This window comes from Apteryx mantelli, chromosome 4 (genome assembly GCF_036417845.1).
Source record: "Apteryx mantelli isolate bAptMan1 chromosome 4, bAptMan1.hap1, whole genome shotgun sequence".
NCBI lineage: Eukaryota > Metazoa > Chordata > Aves > Apterygiformes > Apterygidae > Apteryx > Apteryx mantelli.
Window position 1 is genome coordinate 19,717,977 of NC_089981.1, and position 17,038 is coordinate 19,735,014.

Genomic DNA, 17,038 nt, shown 5'->3' on the forward strand with positions numbered 1-17,038 from the left:
TACTTCAGCAACTCACAGATACACTTTGCTAAGCCAATCATTATGCAGATTATGTCACAGGTAGCCAATCATTGCACCGATCACGCACGCAGTGATCATGTCTTGTTTGCTTTTTTGTTGGAGAAACACTGACTTGTTCTTAGCCTTGGTTCCCACTGGCTTTTGCTGGTTTATCTGTACTTTCTCAAGATGTATCATTCCCAGCTGCACCAGTGTCCTTGGGTATACTTGCCCCTGTTCAGACCCTTCTTTGTTCGAGCTAGCAACAGTTTCCCCTGTTCCCCTTTTCCCACGGTGTGCAACTTTCCTCCAACTTAACCCTGTCATGACCCTCCACACAGATTCCCCTTTTCTTGGTTTTCCTGGTGAGCTACGTCATCACATTAGTGGGGAATCTCGGGATGATCTTTTTAATTGGGGTTGACCCTCAACTTCACACCCCCACGTACTTCTTCCTCAGTCACCTGTCCCTTGTAGACCTCTGCTGCTCCTCCGTGGTCACCCCCCAGGTGCTGGCCAATTTCTTTGCTCAGCAGAAAGCCATTTCACTTCTGCAGTGAGCCACGCACATGTGGTTCTTCAGCCTCTTTGTGCCTACCAAGTGTCACCTCCTGGCAGCGATGGCCTAGGACCGCTACGTGGCCAATACGTGGCCATTTCCAAACCTCTGCTCTACACTGTCATCATGTACCCAAAATCTGTGCCCAGCTGATAGTTGGCCCTTACACGGTGGGGATCGTGAATGCCGTGACACATAGCAGCCTTGCTTTCCAGATACGCTTCTGCAAGCCCAGTGTGATCAGTCACTTCTTCTGCAATATCCCCGCAGTGATCCCCTGCTCCTCCTCGCACACACGCACCAACAAGCTGGTGCTTTTCAGCCTGTCCTTCGTACTTATGTACTGGCCTATGTACTGGAGAAACCCACATCTCCCACAGACTCCCCTGAAACAGTCAAAGCCCCTAGGATAGATGAGGCCTTTAGCAGCTATGTACAAATACAGGGTAAGGCAGAAAAGGGGGAGCACAGCCAGAGCTAGACACGAGCCTCTCCTCGACCAACCCAGGCTCCCACAATATCTAAAGGACTTCTCAAGTTTTTGTTTGATTTTCTATGGAGTGAAAAACAGGCAAAGATGAAGCATCTGATTAGCAAATGCCAACAAATGCATATGAACTGTACGTGTAGTGAGAACCAGAGATGCCTTATTCTTTAAGGAGACCAAATGAGAGGCCTTGTCCACCAGCAGGCAGAGGGAAGAGTTGAAGCTTGACCCACTGGAAGCCTCTCGGCTGGCCTGAACTCCAAGCTCTCATCACCTAGGCTACGCTAGGCTAGGTTAAATCTATTTCTGACACAAATGACACTGTTCTGCTTCCCAAAACAAGCAGCTCACTCTGGGGGCCAGCCAGCCAGCCTTCCAGGAGTCATCAGCTTAACAAGCCCTTCTGGGCATTAGGAAGAAAGTCCCTAATGACCCTGAAACCTTCTTGGAGAGCTCACACTTACCTTACCTCATTCTTCCTAACAAGCCACTGCGGGACAACCTCAGAGAGACTATCAAGAAGGAAACTTTCTTCTTTGTTAATGGCAACGAGCACTTCTAAAGCTGTTTGGTTTGTCACAACTACCTCGGCCCTGAAGCCTGTGGTTAGGGAGCTTATGGGTCAGTACGTTGGCATATGCCTCGCCAGTCCTCCACTCCTTTGGTACGGAGGTTACCACCAGAGGTCCAAGTCCATGCAGCTTGCCAGCAGCAGCTGAGAAGGCAGCTTCCCCTGGCCACCAAGGGTTGGCAGAAGTCACCTAGCACCTTGCAGCAGGTGCTTGGGGCCTCACAGGGGCTGCAGCATGGAGAGCTAGAAAACTCAGCATGAAGGAGACCCCCAACACACTAGAAGCAAGCATCAGGGGCCAGTAATAGGGCCCATCAGCAGCCCCAGGCACCACAAGTGAAGAAGCAGGTCCAGAGTCCATCCAGGGGCTCCCATCAGGAGCAAAAGGAGACTAGCCAGGTCCAGAGACCAGCCACAATGTATGTTCCAAGGGTCCATCTAGGAGGGAAGCTACCTGCAGTGCAGGTCTGAGGTCCATCCAAGAGACAGGGGAGGAGCCAGTCACGCCTACAATACATCTCAGAGAAGGGCTGAAATCCCTGGCCTGAGCTTAAAGGAGCTGCTAGTCCTAGTGAATTCAGCTATTCATGCAGGCCCACATCTTGGCAGCCTTCAGGGAGTCGCTAACCTCCCACCTCAGACTCAAAGGGGACATTAGCACATGGTTTCTCTTAGAGAACTTCATGGCATTGCACCGTCTGCCTGAGTCAGCAGAGATTATGTAGTCCCTTCAAGTTGGGTCATCAGGCCCTACCCATCAGATGGCAAGGTAGCGTGTGTCCAGCTGAGCCACACGCTTGGTGCACGGGCAGTGCTACCAGGGGCAGGCGATGTTCCCCTGTCCGCGAGGCAGGGGCTGCCAGCGATGCCTCTGTCGGCCTCGGCAAGGATGCAGGTGAGCCCTCAAGCCCTGACAGGATAATGGGGACCAGTTCCCCCAGCAGCTGCATGCGGAGGGCCCGCCAGCATTCACGACACACAGGTTGGCACCTGAGTCCAGAGTGATGCCTGCACCACCACAGCCAAGGGACGGAGAAGGAAAAGGGAAGTGGTGTGAGCCTTGCAGGGGGACAAACAACCGTCCCCTCGGTTTCTCTGCTTGACAATTTTAAAAAGCTTTGATTTCCTTGGTGGTGATTGAGGTCAGCACATGATTTCCAGCTCTGTGTTCTGTAGCAGGGGTGTATGGCGCATGCTCCAGGACCACTCTGCCATGTGATCCAGAGCTAACCAGCGTGGGCATGGGGAGAGTCAAGAAACACAGAGCACAAGGAAGGGACCTGCACCCCAAGGGGCTCTCAAAGAAGCCATGCATAAGAAGGTGCTGGGCAGGAAGATGGCAAGTGAAAGTCAGCATACCTATAGAGAAAGCGGGGCGCAGGAGGAAATAAAGAACGTCATTAACTTCAGCTCAGAACCCCCAGTTTTGTACTCAGCCATGGTTTCATATTCCTTGCTGAGTGCGGGAAATGGAAAAAGTGCCTCTGGCCCTCAGTATAATCTAGAGAAAAAAACTTACTTTAAGGGAAGACTCAGAATATGAATTTGAACAACTCATTTAACGTGTTCTTTATACATACAGAAGAGTATAGTCAGTCCAAGGATATGAAGTTATACATTTAATATGCTGGAGGGTAGTGGTGGTCAGCAAATCAGGTAGCACAACACTTCATGATTCAGCCTCAAACTATTCAGATATAGAAATGTAACATAAGCTTGTTCATCATTCATTGAAGTTTACATTTTCTCCCGACTTTTAAAATGGCCTTCATTGAGCACTGTACCTTCAAACTCCCGTTCACTCAGCATAGGCATTCTGGAAACATGGTGAGACTGCGTGACAAAAATGGAAAATAGAAATAGTTTTGGCTAACAGAAAAAGGAGATGGTGCGAAGCAGCTGAAAAAGCTTTGGGGGGAATTTCAGCATTCCTATACTTTAGGAACACTTAAGACATTTCACTCATAAAGCCTGTGTTCCTGGAGGACTCTCTTTTATTTTTTCCTGCTCTTATAATCTCCTCCAATTCATTTCACCATTTTCTTCTCTTACTGCCCCTGTACCCTTTGGATTGACTATGTTACATACTGTTCTCTGCTGTTGCCACACATGTGCGTACCTGCCAGCATGTGATGCCCTCTCCTCTCCCATCCTTGTTGTGACCTCCTGGTGCTATACTAGAAACACTATCATTGCAGATTACTGGCGTAGTGGTCAGTGTAGGTGTTCACTAGCATGGTCAAGGGGAATAATAATCTTCCTGGGTCACTAGGATAATGAGTCTCTTCCTTTCAGCTCTGTCATTAAGAGCAGCACAAAGTCCAGCTGGAGGCCAGTCACTAGTGGTGTACCCTGGGGTAGACACTGGGGCCAATACTGTTTGACGACTTCATTAGTGACCTGGATGATGGGACCAAAGTCACTCTCAGCAAGTCTGTAGATGGTGCAAAAGTGGGAGGAGTGGCTGATACAGCACACGGTTGTGCTGTTATTCAGAGGGGTCTTGACAGGCCGGAGAAAGGAGCAGAGAGGAAGCTCATGAAGCTCAACAGAGGGAAGTTCACAGTCCTGCCTCTGTGGAGGAATAACCCCGTGCACCAGGACACGCTGGGGGCTGACCTGCTGGAGAGCAGCTCTGCAGAGAAGGACCTGGGAGTCCTGGTGGACAACAAGTTGAGCATGAGCCAGCAACGTGCTCTTGTGGCAAAGGCGGCCACCAGCCTCCCGGGCTGCATGAGGCAGAGCGTTGCCAGCAGGTCGAGGCAGGTGATCCTTCCCCTCCACTCAGCCCTGGTGAGGCCACACGTGGAGTGCTGTGTCCAGGCCTGGGCTCCCCAGTGCAAGGGAGACATGGAGCTCCTGGAGCGAGTCCAGCAAAGGGCTGTGAAGGTGATTAAGGGCCTGGAGCGTCTTTCCTGTGAGGAGAGGCTGAGAGAGCTGGGACTGTTCAGCTTTGAGAAGAGAAAGCTCAAGGCGGATCTTATCATTGTATAGAAATACCTGATGGGGGGAGGTAGGGAAGATGGAGCCAGACTCTTCTCGGTGGTGCACAGTGAAAAGACAAAATGAAATACAGGCAATGCTATTTAAACATAAGAAAAAAGTGTTGATGGTGAGGGTGGTCAAACACTGGAACAGGGTGCCCAGAGAGGTTGTGGAGTCTGCATCCTTGCAGCTATTCAAAGCCCGACTGCACACAGTCCTGAGCAACCCACTGTAGCTGCTCCTGCTCTAAGCAGAGGGCTTGGACTAGACAGCTGCAGAGGTCCCTTCCAACCTTAACCCTTCTGTGATTTTGTGTGCAGATCCACAGCATCACCATCTCCAGCTCATAAACTCACCTTTTGCCGTTTTGCACAGTGGCAGTATAACTGTGACAGTGTGGGGGATAGAGTAACTGGAGAAGAAGCTTGTTCTTCAGACAAGAAAGATGTAGCTGTGTCAGTGGGCACAATCAGTCTGAGAGATGGCTAATTAATGTTCTACTCCTAATCTATGAGGTTTCAAACAGTTTTGGAAGCAGCAATCTCAGAAACATGCGTGAAACATTCTCTTTCAAGAGAGGAAAAACAAAGGAAAACCATATAAAATGAGAATGACTTTCAGAAGTACATTTTCCTGCTGATAATATTGATTGTGGCATGCTTCACCTCCTTGTTCCTCAGACTGTAAATCAAGGGGTTCAGCATGGGGACTATAATGATATAAAAGATGGATGAAATTTTCCTGCTCTCCACTGAGTTCATTGAACTGGGTTGCATGTAACTGACAGCAGCAGACACGTAGAAGATGGTGACGGCTGCTAGGTGGGAGGCACAGGTGGAGCAGGCTTTGCGCCTGCCTTCAGCAGAGTTCATCCTCACAATGGTCACTGCAATGTGGGCGTAGGAGGCGACAATGAGCAGGTTGGTGGTGATCACATTGAAGCCCACAAACACAATCATCACAACCTCGTTGAGCCATGTGTCAGTGGAGGAGAGAACAAGCAATGGGGGCACATCACAGTAGAAGTTATTGATGATGTGAGGACCACAGAAGGAGAGCTGGAGCAAGCCACTCGTGTGTATGATGGCATTCAGCAGCCCCGCGAGGTAGCACCCAGCAACCAGGCACATGCAGAGTCCAGGAGACATGACGACCCCGTAGAGCAGGGGGCTGCAGATGGCCATGTAGCGGTCATACACCATGGCAGCCAGAAGGTAGACTTCAGATGTGGCAAAAAAAGCATAGAAGTAAAACTGCATGAGGCAGCCAGCAAAAGAAATGGCTTTGTGTTTTTCTGAAAGGTCCAACAGCATTTTGGGGCTGATGGTGCAGGAACTGCAAATGTCTAAGAAGGACAAGTTACTGAGGAAAAAGTACATGGGGGTGTGGAGCTGGGGGCTGACCCTGACCAGCACGATGATGCTGACACAGCCACACAGACACCTACAATAACAAAACTGATAAGCCAGGAATGAAGCTGGAAATTCAGGGGGTTGAGAAAGGAGAAGGAAGGGGACACCTCTCTCCCATTTGACGTCACATACTAGGGATACAGTGCTTTGGGGGCATCTCAGTCCAGTTGTGCATAGTCTGTTCCTCACTCTGCCCTAACACCAGATTTCCTGCAGGGTCTCGAGGGACGAGACGAAGCCCACACCCCGCTACAGCCCCTACAGAAAGAAACCAAAGAGACAGGAAGGAGAGAGAAGGGCGGAACGGAGCCTGTTTCAGACTGATGTATCTGTATTCCCCCTAAAGAACATGCAAACATTTCTGCGGCATGAGTCTAGGGAGCTGGGCTGCCATCTGCCTAGAAGAGAAAGCAAGCAGAGCCCTGTCCTCCCTCGTCTCCCCCACAGACTTGTACAACCCTTGGGCCCCCCCATGCTAGCTTATTTTTAAACAGTAGGTCTGGTATATCTACCTGAGCTGTGAGCACCTCTCCAGTTGTGGGAAAGGCAGCCAGAGTGGCCTGTTTGAAGCCAAACGTACTGACTAGAAACCTTGAGCTCTCAGGGGATGTGAAGTTTGAGTCAGGAGCCCTTCAGGAGCTCCCAGCTTCTTCTAGATGCTTTCCTTGAGGGTTTCTTTCTTTCTTTCCTTTCTTTTTTTCTGAGCTTCCATTAACACTTCTGGGCAGAGAACCTACCTGTTTCCACAGCCACATCCAGCCGGGGAAACAGCAGTGCATGGGAGACACTGAGGAAGGAGAAGAAAAAGTGACACCATCATCACTTTAGACTAACTGGAAACCTTCTCTCCTTGTACAAAGTCCTGCAGAAGGGCATTCTTCTGCAAACAACAGGTAGGAGACAGTCCAACCCCTCCCCCTACATCCCCTGCCACCACAGGACTTCTTGCAATTAGACAGACCCCTTTTTGTTTCAGTCACTTTCTGTTTTCCTCTCAGCTGGGAACATCAGGACTGAGCAACAGCTGCTACGAAAGCAACCAAACCCTAAGGCCTGAGAAGCGGGAAGCAGATAGAGTCCCTTCCTGACCAGCACATGACATTTATTCATTGTCCTTCTTCAGAAGGAGAAAGCATTTCATTTTCAGGCAACATTCTTTGTTCTGACATCTGCAGTAACCAAACTGAGCACGATAACATTCGTTTGCTAAGAGCAAATTGTAAAAAGCATCTTTCTTCCCCAGTGGAAACAAGTGGATTGTCCTCACTCCGTACTGCTGGGCAGGAAATATGTGAAAGGTTGCAGTACTTAGCTTTAATTTCAGAGTTCAATCATTATACCACCAATCCTGTCCTTCACAGCTCTTCCTAGACCTTTGTAACATTCCCATTTTGCTTACAGCACCAGGACTACAGTCAACAGCTACAACACAGAGAAAGTGGCCACAGCTCCCAGCACCTCCTCCTCTTTCAACCCCTTTCCCCAAAACACAGACATCTAACAGAACTGGGGGGTGAGGAGGGGCAATAAAAAGCTGCCAACTGCCGGCAGTGCCCTCCAGTACTTATTACCATTACCGTTTTCATTGCTAACACGCCTGCCTAATCCCGTCATCTTAAGGCGAGAAACCTAATTTCCCTGTAAGTACTTTCCACTTTGCTGGTCTTCACGTACATTAGCTCTGCTTCCCCAGGCTGCACAACCGTGTCATAACTCATCTGGGTCTTCCTTCCCTCAGTAGGATGGATCTGAGTGACACTTCCACCTCACCGCACTGCCCAAGGCTGCCTGCAACATCAGGGCATCTCCCTCCTCCGAAGCCTATGCCAGCCTGCGGCCCAGGGCTCACGCAGCCCCGCATGAGCCCCGCTTGCCATTAAGGCAAAAAAAGTGCATTCTGCCTGCCGCACAAAGCAAGTCACAAAGCGACCACTCAGCCGTCACAACCACAAGGCCACCTGCGTGCTCAGACAAGCTTTAAACCCCTGGGGTCCCTCTCAGAGCACCACAGGGGAGGAAGAAAACCATGGTAAGCGACAGAGCCCGGCCGGGCACGGCACTGAACGGCCCTTGCCCTCCTTCCCGCCCTGAGGCAGGACACTGCCAGGCCCCGGCACCGCCTCACACAGCGGCACCGCGCCGAGAGGCCCGGCCAGCCCCGGCCGTTGAAGGCGGGGAGGCCCAGCCGGGAGCCGCCGCAGCACCCGCGCCGCGCCGGGCTGGTGGCGGCAGCAGCAAGCCCCGCGGCCCAGCGCCCGCGGCCGGGCCTGGCCGTCCAGGCAACGGCGGGGCAGCTCAGGGGGCCCGGCCGGAGCCTTGCAGGCGCCGCGAGCCCCGCTGAGGCCGCGGGGGGCTGCGAGGCACCGGCCCTGCCCCGCGCGGCCACCGGGGGGCGCCGGGGCCCGCCCTGCCCCGCGCGGGCCGCGCGGGGGCGCTGTCGCCCCAGGAGCACCCGGCTGAGCCAATCAGGAGACGCTGGGAAGCTGCACGGAGCGTGCGCGGTGGCCGCGAGGCATGCTGGGAGATGTAGTTCCGGGAGGGCAGCCCAGCACCGGGGCGCAGTGGGGCGCCTCCCTGCTGCCAGGGCGGCTCTCACCGCCCGTGCGGAGCTGCGGCGCTCGGGATCGCCTCTGGGTCCGTGATCAGCGTGTGGCGGTCGCCTGGGGTCACCTCCTACACAGCTGTCGCGGGGCTGCGCGGGGGGCGCCGGGCTGCCCGCGGCCGCGGGGCGGTGGCGCCGCGGTTGCCATGAGGACGAGGCCAGCGTGTCGCGCGCCGATTACGTCACCGGGCCGCCGTGCGGCATGCTGGGAGGCGTAGTCCGCGGAGGCGGCAGCCACGGCGGCCATGACCCCGACTCGCCGGTGTCCGACAGACTGTCGCCTCCGTAGTTTCTTTCCCTTTACGATTATCATCCTTCCTGCGTTGCCGTTTTTCCTCTTCTACTAAGAACCCCAGTCTCAACAGTGTAGTGCTGTCATGGCTTCCTCTTTGCAAAAACTGGCTTTCTCAGCCGCCCGAGCCACAGTTGCACAGCTGGGCCGTAGTGGAGATGGACCTTGGCCTCTTGGCACAGAGGGAGCTGAAAGCTGGGCAGCGGATGCAAAGGGGAGGCTTATAAAGAGAAGTTTATAGGAGGAAGATAAGGAGGAGCGCTTGGCAAACCTTGTGAAGAGGAACCGTCCCCAGTGCATGCAGTGCGTTGCAGCATCACGGAAGTGTTAAATTGCATCCTCAGTTTTCCAAGAAAGCAGCTGTCCATGGACCCTTGTCCATAGCGCACACACACAATTCCCTTCCTCTGCGGTTGCTAACCTAAGAAATTGGTATTTTCAGTGCTTACCAATAGCCATGGCTAGACATTTTTTGGTAGAGACAGATGAAAGAAAATGAAGAAATCTGGTGCCAGGTTAGGTTGATCGTCGGGAGATACCTTTGGACTGGAAGGGACCTCGGGGAGTCATCTAGCCTTGCCTGCCAGCATGCCGGTGCTTCTCTGCAGAGCTGCTCCAACCCATGGGTCCCCAAGCTGTCTCGATGCTTGGCATCATTCTGGCCCAGGAGCAGGGTTTGGCGCTTTGCTGAACTTCAGGAGGTTCCTCTTGGCCCATTCCTCCAGGTCATCAAGGGTCCCCGTGGAGGTGAACCCTGCACCCTCATGGTATGGACTGCTTCCCCGCTTCAGTTTACCGTTATCTGCACGCTCGCTTAGATACCCTCTGTCCCCTTGAGGGCAGTCATTGATGCTGCTGCTGAACAGGATCAGGCCCAGTGTTGGGCCTTGAGTGATGCCACCCATAACCACCTGGACTTTGAGCTGCTGACTGCTGCATTTTGAGCCTGAAGGTCGGGTGCCTCATCTCAACGCTGCCTGCCAGGTAGGGGGCAGCGGCCTTTGCCCCAGCCCCTTCTTGGCCCTTTCTCTAATTCAGCCTGAATAGATGGATGATATCTGGGGGCGGCACTGGCCACCGGTTCTGCCCAGCCTGAAGGGGTGCTGGCCTCGGGGTCTGAACGTGGGCTCAGACACCCCGTCTCCTTCACCGCCACCCTGCAGGGACAGGCTGCCAAGGGGGAATACAGGAGCATTGCCCAGGTGTGCAAAGCATGGCATTAGGAAACTCAGAGCTTGGCCGCACCTCAAAGTGGCAAGGGACGGGCAAGGACAATCAGAAGGGCTTCTACAGATACCTCATCAGCAAGAGGAAAACCAGAAAAAAGGGGATCCGGTGCTGAGTTGGCAGGAAACATTATACAGCCAAAGCAGCGGCCCATTGCTTGTATGAAGTAAAAGTATTACTAAGCAAGATATAATTAATATTTGCTTTCCCTGAAATCAGGCACAAGCCTAGGACAATAGTGTATCTTCACAGGGGTGTCTAAGTGCTTTGTAACACTGCTAATAGCATAGCCATCAACGACGTATAAGCATTCAGTAACTCAGCTAAGCATAAATAAATAAGTGTGCCATAAAAGCAAAAACAGACTTGTGGCATAGCTGCGCAAGCAGGGTGGGAGAAACCATATGCAAGTGGTAAAATCTGCAAGGTAAGAACGCAGGATGAGAACAAACAGGAAGGATGTCAGGTGGAACCAGAATAATCATGCAGACTAAGCAGGAAGGATGCCTGGTGAAACCCAAACGAGTCCTAGTCCTAAAAGTAAGATAAACTATGTCAGGAGATGAGATTCCCCTGTCTATAGAATATACAGCAGAGCTGGCTGCCAAATCAGCTGAAATCTTTTTCAGTATACAAAGGCTTTTAATGTTCCATGTTTAATACATTCAATCACACTCATATGTAGTAGATACCTGAACTGGACTCCTCTTTAAAACATCTTGGTTGAGAGATGTCTCATTAATTGCAAGCACCAAAAATGTAGCTTTTTGCTGCATTCGGGACAGATTCCCTTCATAGTCGGTGAGGAGAAGTAGAACCTTCTGGGTTAAGGTGATCCTTTACGATAAGGTGGAATCACCTGCGAAGTTGACTACTGTTTTCCAATGACTACAAAATGAACCTGGGGAGCTAGCTCAAATGGAGATATTCCAGTCATCTGCATTAGGCAGATCCCATTGTTTGTATTTTTCTTGTGTACTGCCCCAGAAACACCCTACACCTTTTTCATTTCTAAGAAAATACCTGAGAAAGCACTCTTCTCTCTGTTGCTCTCCTTAGGACATCCCTCACCTCCTTGTTCCTCAGGCTGGAAATCAGGGGGTTCAACATGGAAAAGACAGTAGCGTGAAACGTGGAGATCATTTTGTCCTTGTCCAGTAGGCAGCTGGAGCTGGAGCTGGAGCATAAATAAGTGAAGAGCAGGAGACCATAGGAAAACACAATGGCCATCAGGTGGGAGGTGCAGGTGGAGAAGGCTTTGTGCCTGCCCTCCACTGCATGGATTCAGAAGACAGCACAGGGGATGCAGGCATAGGAGGCAACAATGATCAGGAAGGTGCTGATTTGTATGAAGCCACACAGGGCAAAGAGGAGGAATTCCCTGATGTGCGTGCTGGAGGAGAAGGCTCCAGCAGCAGGGGAATGTCATATAAGACATGACTGGTGGTGTTGTGTCCACAGAATGACAGTGTGAATGTAAAATACGTGTATCAGTGAGGTCAGACCCGCACTAGGATAAACCTCGGCTACTCTGGAGGTGCAGGCCCTCAGGACATGACGACTTCATGGAGAAAGGATGACATATGGCTGCGTAGTGGTCATAGGCCATCGCAGCCAAAAGGAGGCACTTGGCATCAGCAAAGGCAAAGAGAAACATCTGTGTTGCCCAGCCAGTTAAAGAAATGGTCTTCTGCTGTGCTATCAGATTCACCAGCATCTTGGGAGCAATGGCAGATGAGTAGCTAAGGTCCAAGAAAAATGATGCCCCTGTTCCCCACCAAAGTGATGACACAGATGAGGTCACCACTTTTGGACGGTCCGTGAAACAAGAGAATGAATTCAGTCACTGCAGCGTGGTTTTCTTCAGACATTTGCTTACTTTGCGTTTAGCTTCCTCCAGGTAAGATCGGTCAGGGGATTGGTCAGTCCTAGTAGTTAAGCAACACAAACAATTTCATCCATCGCCATGTAGAGAGAGGCAGTAGAAAATGAGCATCTTACCCAGCATCAGAGGGGGAAGCCAGTGCCTTGGATCATGCCTGCCTATAAGGGAAGCTTAGGAGGACATCCAAAGAGAGCTTTACAAACATACTTTCTACATGCAATTCTTCCTTGTATATCGGACATTCAGACATATTAAATGATGTGTATGAAATAGGACATCAGGTGGCATTTTATTTAAGAGCTAGAACATAGCACTTGGGAGAAACATATTACCTAACATGTAATAACTGGTATACATTCATCTCGGTGAACTATAAGGTAAAGAGTTCACGCAGAGTTTGAGGTTAACAATGACCTTTCTGATTTAACAGAGAAATTGGACACTGGAAAAAAAGAATAGATTGAAATACTGAAACAAAGTTTTTTTTAAAACAAAGGAAAACAAAAGGCAAAATTAATGAAGAATGAACACAAAAGAATGAGTTCAAAGTGAAATGAAATGTTGCACCTCATTCTGGGATTTTTATTACAAAATATTTTGTTTTTTTTTTCCTGAGATAGCTTAAGTTTAAAGTAAGTTCTGAAAAGAAGAAATCAGTGCTGGTTTTAAATGTTCAGACAAAGATATTCTTACATTTTCAAAACAATTATCCTCACATATTTGTTTTGGATGAAGCTCAATCAATTAATTGATACTGAATGATATTTCCAAATACATACAGAAGATTCTGGGTACTAATGTTACACTTCTAGAAAAAATGCAGAGCTTAACTTAACTTTGCAAAAGTAAAGACATTTCTGCTGATGCCAGTATAAACTCTAGGCGGGACAGATACACCTTGCTCACCCTTGCATTTACGGGAGATGTAATGATTCCAAAAGGCGCTCTAATAAAAGACCTGCTGACAATTCAGTAAAATAACCCTGTAAATATCAATGCTATGCAGAAAAAGACACAGGTAAAACAGAAACCTCTACGTTCCTGCAAAAAAAAGGAAGGTAATCCGTTCCAGCTAGAATACCAAATGGTTAAGACAGAGTCTGGGGGTTCAGAAAGGAGGACTTCAGTTCCCAACTGTATTTCCAGGCACTCTAGTTGCCATGAATCACGCCTATATGTAGCTAAGTGTGGGTCAGAGGAGATGATCTTAGGCTCCATCTGTAACCATTACAGAGGGATAGGGGGATGCGTTGCTTGCTGGATGCGTGTCTGTCCATTGATGGGAAAGGAAGCCCAGATGACCAATGTAGATTCACTGGCAAAAGTTTAGATGGTTAAAATTGAGCAAGATGAATCCCACCTTAGATAGCTTGGTCTGCTCTGGTCTTTCAAGGTCCTTCATTCTCAGTGAAAACTTGGTGCATCCTAAAATCTGACTCATTTTCTAGATGTGACTATTTACTGCAGAAGTAGTCTGGGGTGATTCAGGTCATGGCTTAGGTCCCCCATTTACGTTCTTAGAATAAGGTGACAAGTTCCATAGACTTTTAATTGTGATTTATTTTTAGCCAAGGCCAGTTATACAGTGCAACGTGGCAATTTATTTCCACACTATCATTGTCTTTCAGGCAATTTGTGAGAATTTTGGTGAAAAACCAAAAGAACACTTCTGCCCTGAAAAGCATGCCATGGTTATATAGACCTGGCTGTTTCTTCCTTTTTTTCAGCTGTTGATCATCCTCAGACAACGAGATGTGAAAATGCTAACGCCTGCTAACAGTTCAGTGGTCTCTGATGCAGACCTGCAAGAGATTTCAGTCCCCAGATCAATATTTTAGGTGCAAAAATTAAAAAAGTTAAACTCCCCTACATTTTCAAAAATATTTTCGTAATACTTTTTTCTTTCTCTACATCATGATGAAGCGCATCTGAAATTCATCCAGTTAACAAGGCAGTAGATTTAGAACAGCTTCTACACAGCTCACCGAGTGGAAGGAAATTTAACTTATTAGGAAACTTACCCACTAGGGAAATATTTGGTCTTTCCTAGATGTGGAGAATGTTTCTGTTGGGAAGTGCCACAGACTTTCTACTCTCCCTATGGATACGGGAGACCATGCTGTTCGCAAGGGAAGGGTAGAACAGAAAATTAAAGTGCTGCTGGTGGTGTCTCAGTGTGACAATGTCTTCATGAAATAATATGCTCTAAAGATATTGCAAGCACCGTTGGAAATGTTTCTAATATTTCCTTTGACTGGAAACAGATAAACAGTGATTTTAAAGGCCAGCAGACTGGTGCTGAAATAAGATGGATATTCTGGCAAAACTGAGTCCCAAGCTGTGATCTGAAGTCATGGATGCATGCCCCTGGGCTCTGGAGGCAACCACTTTTTGAAACATTTTCAAATGCACTTCAAAGTGATCAACATACCTTGAAAACAAGATTCAGGCAGTCGCATTAGAACTTTTGATACTGTGATTATGATCATGTCAAACAGAAAGATGCCTGTTCTCTCTAGCAATGATCCCTATATAATAAATACAGGAGTGATGCACGCAAGGAAAGGTTTAGAGCTGTTTACCTCATTACCTAACTACTGCTTAATATAAATGATAAATCACTTTCATTAGTATCAAATTGATAGGAAAAAAAGAAGCGAATGTTTCTTTCATAGGAGAGTTAATATTAATACCCTTAGCTAATCAAAAGATGTTCTGTGAATAAAATATTAATATCAAGCAGCTCTCTAGATGGACAGATGCAATAAAGGAGCTTTCAAGTCTAACTTGTTTGACAAACACACAGTTGATGCATTTTTCGCAGAGGAAGTTTCGGTGACTCAACATTTTTAGTCTCAAACTACTCAACAAATTTTATAGTTGCTACGTTGCTTGTCTTTTCCTTCTATCTAGTTCATGTGCCACTGTGCAACAGAAGGCATGTAGATGTTCCCAGGCAAGCACTTAATCTCTTACGGTTTTACTTCGTCTGAACCTGAGCCATTCCTCATGGTGGTCTCCAAGGACATCGAAATGGGGATAAGGGCAACTTTGAGGCATTCAGTTTGTGTTGGGCAACAAATAAACCATCTCTCAAAGACCCTGGAGGTCAGAGGAGGCCAAAACCAGTGCCTGATAGTGAAATTCATCTGAATTTTAAACATCTAAAACTGGGTAATCTAAGTCACTGGGTTTCTTTGACCTGACATTGGCAAGAAATAAGCGGTTCCAGAGGATGCCTCATCCCATCCTAAAATAAGTTTCTAAGGAAAATAGCTCGTATTGCTTTTTGCACATCTCTCGGTCCTTCCATTGGCTATAAAATAAACCCAGACAGTGAGTTTGGGCTTGCACAGCTAAATTTTGTGCTCCTGAAATTATATAAAACGGATCCTAACTTTCTTAGCACTGCACCGCATCCCTCAGCCCTTACGCAGAGCACAGCTTGAAGCTCTGGGCTCTGAACTTACGGAGGACACCCCTGAGGCAAGACCCTACATAATCACCAAAACAATCCTACGGAAGGGGAGCAAAAAACAGCAGCCAAGCTGATTTTTATTCAGACCATTTCAACAAACTGTCGGTGAAGAGATGGGAAAGCTCCACTGAGGCTTCCAATAGCCAGTGACAGGTGGGCTTGGCCTGTCTGAAACACCAGACAGGGACTAAACCATGACACATGAGGGATGTAATGGATGCACTGGTTTTGGGGGGAGTGATGTGGGAAAGCCCCTCCAGGAGAAAGTGGGAAAATTATCACCTTTGGACTGTTATTCATATCTTTGATATTTTTGTTGGTTTTCTTAGTATGGGATTCATCACCCAGCTTAAACAACTAAAAGTTACCTGTCTAGGCTTAACTTCTAGATGACCACACTAATTTGTGTAGGGAAATAATCACTCAAATCCCAGAAAATATGCATGGTACAAACATCTCTACATAGATTACTGTGGACATTGCTTATCTGAGTTCAGGCTGCATATGTCTCTTCTGATCCAGCTGCGCTTTTAGGGACCAGCCACATGCCTAATGTTAATCAACTGTCTCCTTTGATGTCGGTGGGTCAAATGACCACAGACTGCAAATCAGCAAAAATAAATTTTACTGGTCAATCAGGAAGACTGCCAAGTGATGTAGACTGTCTTTAGGTCCAACAAGAAAAGTGCCAACTGGAATTCAGCTTGCATACGTTGGCATTGTTTCCTGAGAGTCAGCAAAGATTTGAGGTGATTACCTTCCCTTCAGGTCAACTTTTCCAAGTTCTCCTGTAAGTGCTGATCACTTTGTGGGACCAGCAGTCATCTGCCGCCTCTTGTTCTGTCTGACCCATGTACAATTCATGGCCAAAGAGAGGATTTAATCTATGTCCAAAAAAAAAAAAAAAAAGGCTCCAACTGACTGTCAAAATAAAGGATAACATTACCTAAAGATGAATATGGGTCCTCTACTTATGTTCTGGAATTTTTTTTTCCTAATGAGCTCTGGATTCATGAACCAAGACCTCCACATACTGCAACCATTGCATCACACTCTCAATGCAGGATCCCCCGGGACATATACAGCACTTAAGGGAAGTTGATCGTGAGGAGCTTGCATTCCCCCGCTGACCAGGCGTATCGTCTCATCTTTAGTCAATGCCAGAAGGGGAGAGGCAGAACATGCCAACAGCTTACTTGACCCGGTAATTCAGTGCTTCTCTGGATGCCCTTGTGTCCAGCTTTCTAGCAGCATTTTTTTCAGAGGAAAAGAAAGCAACATTTTCTAACAAGTGAGTTTCCAAGGTAGGAAACATATCTATGTGCCTGTGTATAGATCATCTACTTGTGTCACTGTGTTGTCTTTCCTTACTCTTTTCTTGAAATCTTACTCATAGAACGTACAAAATTGCAGTCTGTGCTCATGTACACAACGGTAAAAGAAAAAAAATCATTAATGAGCTTCCATATAAAGGAATGCTAAAAACAGAATCTTGTAAAAAATTAATAAGACTGCAGCCACAGAAAGAAAAATGCTTTTG

General features: G+C 48.3%; 1 protein-coding gene and 1 long non-coding RNA gene across 2 annotated transcripts in view; both read right to left on the reverse strand.

Moving 5' to 3' along the window:
- LOC136992034 (uncharacterized) overlaps nucleotides 1–17,038 on the reverse strand; it is a 67,640-nt gene that overhangs the window by 16,842 nt on the left and 33,760 nt on the right. The window lies entirely within an intron of this gene.
- LOC136991774 (olfactory receptor 5F1-like) lies at nucleotides 5,220–5,981 on the reverse strand. The gene has a single exon (XM_067295221.1). It carries the CDS (start codon nucleotides 5,979–5,981, stop codon nucleotides 5,220–5,222), a length of 762 nt encoding a protein of 253 aa, XP_067151322.1.

Excerpts from the sequence above, each read along its gene's own strand:
- LOC136991774 (XM_067295221.1), bottom strand. The coding sequence starts at position 5,981 with ATGTACTTTTTCCTCAGTAACTTGTCCTTCTTAGACATTTGCAGTTCC.